Raw genomic sequence first — 8987 nt, 5'->3', positions numbered from 1 at the left:
ATGCCTTATTATTTCGGACCATAAGGGAAGCAAGGATGGGACAAGGTTACCAGTTGATAGGTCACTAATCGGCCAATATGCTGCAGCTCCATGGGTAACTTTGAGGGACCCACCTTATTTGGCAGACTGGACGTTTGAATACAATAGTCGTCCTCTAAAAAAATGGATGATTTGCACAACTACTCATCATGCTTGAAATGTCGTGAGTACCTTACCATGCCTAGGGCGTCGAATTATTAATAAGGAAACTCATTGGGGCAATGATTTGCCGTTCGGCGGTGAATTTCATTACGTTCCTGGCTACTGGGAATGGGTAGAAGACGTCTTAAGTAGGTGTCGCTTGTCACTGGAGGGTGCAAGAATTTATGACGACGTATATGCTTCACTCTTCACATATGACCGTAATATGAATATTATGCAGGCTTTCTGTGAGGCATGGTGTGTTGTTACCAACACATTGCTTACCTCTACTGGAGAACTATCCATATCACTTTGGGATTTGTATAAGATCGGTGGTTTGCCTATAACAGGATCTCCTTACGAAGAAGTTGTGCCAAATGTTGAAGAGCTTATAGGCACGTACGACAAGGGGAGAATGTTTCTTCCCCAGACTTGTGAGCATTTGTTTGATGTCTTCCATCGGCTCTGAGAGGGAGGTAGCAATGATCCAAAGGTTTCTGCGAAAAAATGGGTAGAGTTCTGGTGCAGGAAGACAATGAAGTATACTCAGCCTCCTTTAAGGAAAGAAAAGAAGTTTGCCCGTTTGAAATCGACGCAGAATCCTACTGGGATCATAGAGGAAGCAGTTAATTGGTCAACTGTTGAAGAAGCTTTATTCCATAAGCTAGGAGTTATGGATGACAAGAAAGACGAGACGTACTTGGCTGGTTTTCTATCTTGTTGGTTATGTATTTTTGTGCTCCCTTCAAAAGATGGTGACTTCATTCGTCCTGGGACCTTTAAGATCGCGTGTCATCTTGCTTATAAACGAAGAGTCAACCTTGCAGTCTCGGTCTTAGCCAGAATATATAAGGGTTTGAACGAGATTTCAAAGTGCTCGTTGCTTGATCCTGCTCAAACTTGCTTTCCAGCTTATTATGTATATGGTTGGTTAGCCCATTACTTTAAGACTCATTTTGTGTATGCAAAGGGGCCAGTTGTTCCTCTCATGGCAGCATGTTCTGGTGAAGGTGTTGCTAGATATTTTTGGAAAGAAGAAGCAAGGAAGCGTATTCATAATGGAGAAAATATCATTTGGACTTCGATATTGCCTGGCAGATCTGATCCGTACCACTACTATGATGATGGTAAGGCAGATGAGTCCGAGTTAAATTTCTTTATAAGTATTCGCTCGAATTATCTTCCTTTGAGGGACAGAGTCAACTTTATTATTGAACCTTACAGCCCTCATCGATTTAGCCGCCAATTTGGGTTTTATCAAGACACCCCTGGTCGCTTGGAGCAAGATTTTCGTGAGGCCTCATTAGAAGAAGGTTTAAGACTTGCACGGATTTGTGTGTTGACTAGATCTAAGTCGAGGGCAGTATTTCCTCCTTTTGGGTTCAACATAAAGAAGTTTACATCATCTAACTATAGATCTTGGTGGGCAAGGGTGCATGGAATCCTTCTTGAAGACCACTTACAATTTTTGATAAATACTGTTGAGCCAATCACAAATACCATTCAAGACTGCAATGAGGATGTCTTAGTGATTGATAAGCTTGTTGCTTTATAGTCTAAGGTAGTTGAGATACGCGCAGGCAGCAGACCCATGCTATACAAAGAAGTTCAAAGAGAAGAGATCCATACTCTAGTTGACAAAAGTCTTATTCCATTTGGTGTAGTCGTTGATGCCTCTAACAAATGTCTATCCCAAGAGGAGAGTGATAGCAGCAAAGGAGATCAATGTTGGAAAAAGAAAAGGCCAAACCCAGAAGGGTTGTAGAGGTCCAAAGCGTTGATAGCCCTTCAAGAACACTAACAACTCAGAACAAGAAGGTAAAAGAAAACATAAACTTTTTATTTTTGTTATCCATGGCCAAATGACTTTGCTAAAGTGTTCTTACATATTTTTTTTTAATTTTTTTTCCTAGGCTAATAACGTTGGAGCATTGCAACGAGTAAGGCCACAAGATAGTGGTAAGTCTGTAGCAGGACCGAACCCACATAAATCATCTTCCATAGCTAAGGCAGATCAAGAGGCAACTTCTATTTCTCGTGATGAAATTAGGGAAAAGTTGGGCTCTAATTTGCGCGAACGACCAACAATTGCAGCTTCAATTTTTGATGGAAAGAAGGTTGTCTTGGATATTCAAAAGGAGTTTATCTTGAAGCTTTGGACTTCGATTCAGCGTAAGCTGAAAGGCAGCACTGCAAACAATGTCTCTGAGCTTGAAGAAAATACTAAAGTGATCTTTGAGGCAATGGGTGGGGATGATGTGGATATTTTCCCTTTGAGAAACCTATTAGAGTCCCCTTTTGAGCTTGCTGCTTCATATGACAAGACACGATCGGATTTATCTGAGAAGGTTGAAGAGAATGCAATATCAGATGTTGAGGTATACCTTACAAATGCCATGATTGGAGAAGAAGAGAAGGTTAGAGAAGTGCCATCTATCCGTTAGTCCCTAGTTACAGTGAAAAAGAAGATAGAGAAGCTCCGTGAAAAAAAAAATAACTTAGAAGCCCTTTTAGAAGTTGCTGAGAAAAAAGTTGAAGAAGCCAAGTTAGGAGCCTCAACTACTAGAAAGGAGTATGACGCATGCTGCACTGCCTTGTTGACTGCTGATGACTTGGCCGATTTGGAGAAGAAGAAGAATAAATACTTGGAAGCTATGCTCAAAGATTTAGCCAACTACAAGGTGTGCTTAGATTAGGATATAAACACTGCTTTATTTGTTTCTTTTCCTTTTCTTCTTGCATTTGATTATTTAGTAAATGTTCTCATCAGCAATAAAACTTCTTTTGCTTCACTTTATATTGTGTGTTCTCATTAATGTTCCCCTTTGTTCTTGACTTTTTTTTAGTGCTTTATGAATTTGAAACCTTGACATGCTTGCAGACTTTAATTTAAAGAACTAGCCGGTTTGAACACTTCAAATTGATGATGTAACAAACCTGGAAAAATCAACTTGACTTAAAATCGGAGTCTTCAACTTGAATACTTAGCCTCTTATTAAAGAAGCTACCATCATTCCATCAAAGACCTCAATTTGACATGGAGACTTACCCCCATTGAGCCATCAAGTCAAGACAGAGGGTTCAACGAAAGAATACATGTACACCTAATTTTCTAGTGTCGATCAAGTTAATTATAATCCATCACACCTCATTTGAAAAATGCCTTGGGTAATATGTATTTTTTGAACTCATATGACTGAACTTAGAATGAAACTCTAAGCTACCTACGTACCTCGGTAAAGAGGATCAAGTCATTCCGGAGTTCGAAATGGGTAAGTTTTTGTTTTGCGTCCTAACTTTTGCATAGGCCACCTCTTTCGAGGTTTTCAACCTAGCGGACTTTATTTTTTTTGGATGTCCTAACTTTTTTCTAAGCCGCCTCTTTCGAGGTTTTCAAACTAGCAGACTTTTTTTTTGGACCGTGCACAGTTTATACTCTTGTGGGCTAGGAGTAACATGCAGTTTATGCTCATACGTTAAGGAGCGTATTTGTTTTCTTCAAGGATAGTATCTCTTCATGAATTTCCCGTTGATGGGGCCAAACTGCAAACCTTCTGAGTCAACTATCTTGTAAGCGCCACTTGAGTATACCTCTTGTACAATATATGGTCCATCCCACTTAGCAGAGAGTTTGCCCCAAGATCGACGAGAGGTAATGATAGGCCTTTTGACCACAAGAACTTGGTCACCCACTTGGAAAGATCTAAGGCGCACCCTTTTTTTAAAAGATCGAGACAGGGGAGCTTGAAACATTCAAGGCTTTGTTGAGTTTCTAGCTTCTTTTCATCAAGAGCTTCCAATTATTCAAGGCGTAACCGAGCATTTACTTCATCAGTGAGTCCTTCTTGAATGGCAAGCCGCAACGATAGGATTTGACGCTCAAGTGGAAGGACCGCTTCAACTCCATAAACAAATGAATAAGGAGACGTTTGCATTGGTGTGCGATATGTGGTCCTGTATGCCTAAAGAGCTTCTTCCATCCTTTCATGCTAATCTCTCTTAGACTTAGAGACAACCTTTTTCAACAAGTTGTAGAGCATCTTGTTAAATGCTTCAGCAAGTCCATCGGCAGCAGCATAATACATGGAGGAATTGTGTTGCTTGAAGTCAAAAAGATCACATATTTTATTCATCAACTTGTTATCAAATGCTTACCATTGTCTGTCAATATATATCGAGGAATGCCAAAGCGATAGACAATATTGACTCGGATGAAGTTAGCCACATTTTCCTTCTTTACTTCTTTAAGAGAAAAAGCTTTAGCCCACTTCGAGAAGTAATCAGTTACAGCCAAAAATATATAGATGTCCACTAGAAGACTTTGGCAATGGACCAACAACATCCAAACCCCAAGCATCAAATGGCCAAGAAGCAACAGTTGGGTGTAATACTTCAGGTGGTTGATGTATGAAGTTAGCATGGAATTGGCAAGCTTTACACCTTCGAGTGTAATTAAACAATCTTTCACCATGGTTGGCCAATAATACCCCATTCTTTTTATGTGGAAGTGAAGTTTTGGCCCAGATTGACGCACACCACATACTCCAGAATGTGCTTCTTGTAGGGCTTGAAGGGATTCATCAGCCCCCAAACAACATAGGAGTACTCCATCAAATGACCGCCTGTAGAATGTATTCTTATAACAAAGAAAACGAGGGGCTCTCCTTCGGATTTCTGTCTTCGGGGATTTTCCTGTAATATCCCATAACAAAGATAATCAATTAACGGTTGTCACCAATCTTCAATTTCAACCTCAAGAATGGAAGCAATATGCTCGACTTCACTTTCTTCTTCCTCATAGTCATTTGGTGGAGGAACTACCCATCTTTGGCAAACAGAGACTTGGGTCTGATCAGGCAAAGATAATATAAAAGCTAAGGCTACTAATGCATCAGCTCTCTTATTTTCCTTTCTCGGCATGTGTTGAATAGTTACCTCTCCAAGCCAACTTACAATTCTTTGAGCATATGATATGCCACCAACTCTGGCTTCTTGACCTCATAGATACCCAAAATCTGATTAATCACTAACTTGAAATCTCAAAAAACTTGTAATTGTAATTGTTTGATATCCACAGCCATTTCAAGCCCAAGTATGATCGCTTGATATTCAGCAACTTTATTGGAGCACCGTTGTGTCAAAGCGAAAGAATAGGGCAAAACTTCTCCTTGAGAAGTGATTTACACTATTCCAACGCCAGCTCCTTCACAATGTGCAGCGCCATCAAAATACATCTTCCAAGGAGGCTGAATTTATATGACCATTACATCTTCATCAGACAACTCCCAATCATCTGGAATCGGATGGTTAGCTAGGAAGTCTGCTAATGCTTGTCCTTTTACTGCCTTTTGAGAAACATACACAATTTCAAATTATTGAAATTGGAGGTACCACCTTGCTAATCGATCACTTAGGACTGGTTTAGATATGACAAACTTGATAGGGTTCGCTCTTGAGACGAGTCGCACAACGTAAGCTTGGAAGTAATGCTTTATCTTTTGAATAGAGAAGACAAGTGCCAAACATAACTTCTCAATAGGAGAATACTTGTGCTTATTCGGCGGCGGCATCCTACTCAAGTAATAAAATGCATTTCTTTGCCTTCATTGTTTCCTTGAGCAAGAAGCGCTCCTACTAACCTTTCTTGTGCTGAAATGTATAATATTAATGGCTTTCTAGGTATGGGGGCTGCCAGTACTGGAGGTTTCATCAGATAAGACTTAATGCTTACAAAAGCATTTCTGCAAGCTTGGTCCCATTCAAAAGGAAACCCTTTCTTCATGAGGTGACTAAATGGTTGGCATCTTCCAGCCATATTCGAAATAAATCTTCTAAAATATGCCAACTTACCCTGCAAGCTTTTTAATTCATGCATATCTTTAGGCTCGGGCATTTTCAAGATAACATCCACCTTAGCTTGATCAATTTCGATACCTCGATGTTGAACAATAAAACCGAGGAATTTCCCAGAAGTAACTCCAAAAGCGCACTTCAACGGATTCATTCTGAGTTGGTATTTCTGAAGCCGTTCAAATACCATCCTCAAATCTTGCAAGTGACCATCTTTCTTCCTTGACTTTACCACCAAGTCGTCAACATAACACTCCACATTTTTATGAAGCATGTCATCAAAAATATTTTGCATGGCACGTTGATATGTAGCACTAGCATTCTTTAAACCAAAAGGCATTACCTTGTAGCAGTATATACCTTTAGGGGTTCGAAAGGCAGTAAGTTCTTCGTCCTTCAGTGCCATGCGAATTTGATTATATCCAGATGAACCATCTTTGAAAGGCATTGCCTCGTATCCAGTTGTTGCATCAATCATGAGCTCAGGGATAGGAAGAGGAAGTTCATCCTTAGGACAAGCGTTATTTAGGTCTCTAAAGTCAACACAAACTCGGATTTGGCCATTCTTCTTTCTTACAGGGAGGATGCTTGAAATTCATGTAGGATTTTTAACTTTACGAACAAAACCAGCCTCAATAAGCTTGTTAACTTCGGTTTCAATCAAGGGAACCAGTTCAGGTCTGAAGCGACGTTGTGCTTGTTTTACAGGACAAGCACCTCGTTTGACAGCAAGATGATGAACAACCACCTTGGGGTCTAAACCTGACATTTCTTTGTAGCTCCAAGCAAATACGTCTTTGAACTCCTTAAGTAGCTCAATATATTTGCTCTCTTCATCACAAGTTAGAGAGGCACTTATATATGTGGCCTTTGGATCTTCAACTACTCCAAGATTGACTTCTTTTAGTGCATCAACCATTGTCTTTACCCATTCTTCAAGCACTGGTGGTGCATCTTTAGCGTCTTCATCCTCTTGAGGATCACCATCATTAAAAGATATGTGATGACATACATGAATATCAAGGCACTTTTCCTCGACTTCCGTATACGATGAAGCATTTTGTTCATCATGAATGGTGATATGATATAATGACCCCACACTTTCTTTATCTTCCTCATGTTCTTTAGTGTGTACCATAGTATAAGCCTTTGCTTTGAGGACCTCTTCACACGAAACTACAAGTTTTGTCTCTCGCCTCATTCTAGAAAGAATCAAACTTGGGCAGTCTGTGGTCAAAATCTCCTTTTTAGCGAAGATAGGTGCTCCAATCCTTCTATCACTTCCATGACGCTTATTTTCCTTCTTCAGTGGTCCCACTCTATCAAATACTGAGCTCCTTGGCTTCGTAAGTCGATAAAACACAGACGGATTCTTATTAAGCGTCGTAGACACTTCTTTAGCAGTAATGTAGTTACAACTTGCCCTTTTAATGGAGATACGGATTGGCGGGGGTTGTTTGTAACCCAATCCTTCATGTGATTGCTTCAGTGGGTACCCTTTCTCCATCATCATCTTTTGAGTAGGGTTTGAAGCTTCAGGCGAGAGCTTTCCTAACTTGAATGGGTTATTAGGATCATATCCAGCTTTTGCTAACAACTTGTAGGCGTTTGGGTCAAAGCCTTCATCTGTGCTCTTTGCAGGAAGTGCTAGATTTAGAAGCGAATTGTGGCTTGATGATTTGACCAACCCTTTAAGCAACTTTGTAGACGACTTAATCGCATCAATTCGCTTGATAGGAAAGGTCAAGTCTCCTAACACCTTACCTTGTAGTTCAGATGATGGATCTTCGACCTTCCTTGCCTTTGGGACATAACGAAGAACATGAGTCACTTTCTTACTCGAAGATGCCTCATTCATCTTGTTCCTATCATGAAGCACCTGATATTTTTTAACTGTAATATTTTCTTTGCTAGTTGTGACATCAACTTTCTTTACAACACTTTTGGTCAACATCTCATCATCAACCTTAAACTCTTTTGAGACGTAATTCTTTAAGTAGAATTTTACATCGGCAAAGTATGATTCAGCCTCGGTAAAGGGCTTATCATCAGCAACTATCTTCTTTTCGGCCCCATCTTCGCTGTATTTTAAGCATTGATGGTAGGTGGATGACACCACTTTGTTCTCGTGTATCCATGGCCTTCCTAACAAGATATTATATGAGGTTTTTGCATCGATCACGTGCATCCATGTATTCAAATGCAAATCTCCCATATTTATTTCCAATTTGATAGCCCCTATAGCTCTTTGCTCCCTTGATTGAACCCTCGAATCATAAAACGACTTTCACATAGTTCATCTAACAACAAATTTTTGTGTCGAGAAAAATAAATAATCAAGACTAGAAAATTCCGTAAAAAATGTAGTATTTGATTTCAATAAATGAAAGTGTTACAATCTCTATGGTATTCCTCTGATTCTTCAAGAATGTAAAGTATCTTAATGAGCTTGACTTTGATTTGATTCAAGGGCTTGTAAAGCTTGATCTTGAATCTCCTCCTTGAACTTGAATTTGGGTTTGATCACGAACAAGTAATTTGATCTTGAACGCCTTGGTATTTGATTTGGCTTCGTTCTTGATCTTGATCTTGAACTTGAAATTGAACTTGTAGCTCGAGTGCTTGAACTTGTAGCTTGTAGAGAAATCTGCGGTGTTTGATCCACGAGCTCTCTGCTTGCTTCTTGTTATCACTTCTGGTGTCTTCTAGCTTTATGAAGACCTCTATTTATAGTTGTAGGGAGTGATGTGGCTCTGCGATTTGATTGGTCCGTTTGAACTGACCAATTCCATCCAGACACTTGGCATGATTTAATTGGCTCATTTATTTGGCTTGGATTGCCACATTACTTGACACATGTCTTGATTTCATTGGCTCATTTACTTGTCTTGGATTGCCACATCACTTGATACGTGGCATGATTTTGTTGGCTCGTTCTTTTGACTTGGATTGACACA

The 8987-nt window shown here is 39.8% G+C and overlaps 1 protein-coding gene across 1 annotated transcript; it reads right to left on the bottom strand.

Annotated features, from left to right (window-relative positions):
* Positions 1–6625: 6625 nt before the first annotated feature.
* Positions 6626–8245, bottom strand: LOC138871720 (uncharacterized). The gene has a single exon (XM_070149617.1). It carries the CDS (start codon positions 8243–8245, stop codon positions 6626–6628), a length of 1620 nt encoding a protein of 539 aa, XP_070005718.1.
* Positions 8246–8987: the final 742 nt, after the last annotated feature.

This window comes from Nicotiana sylvestris, chromosome 6 (assembly GCF_000393655.2).
Source record: "Nicotiana sylvestris chromosome 6, ASM39365v2, whole genome shotgun sequence".
NCBI classification, from domain to species: Eukaryota; Viridiplantae; Streptophyta; class Magnoliopsida; order Solanales; family Solanaceae; genus Nicotiana; species Nicotiana sylvestris.
The sequence above is the reverse complement of the archived record's forward strand: the minus strand, read 5'-3'. Positions and strand labels throughout refer to the sequence as shown.

Excerpts from the sequence above, each read along its gene's own strand:
- LOC138871720 (XM_070149617.1), bottom strand. The coding sequence starts at position 8,245 with ATGGGAGATTTGCATTTGAATACATGGATGCACGTGATCGATGCAAAA.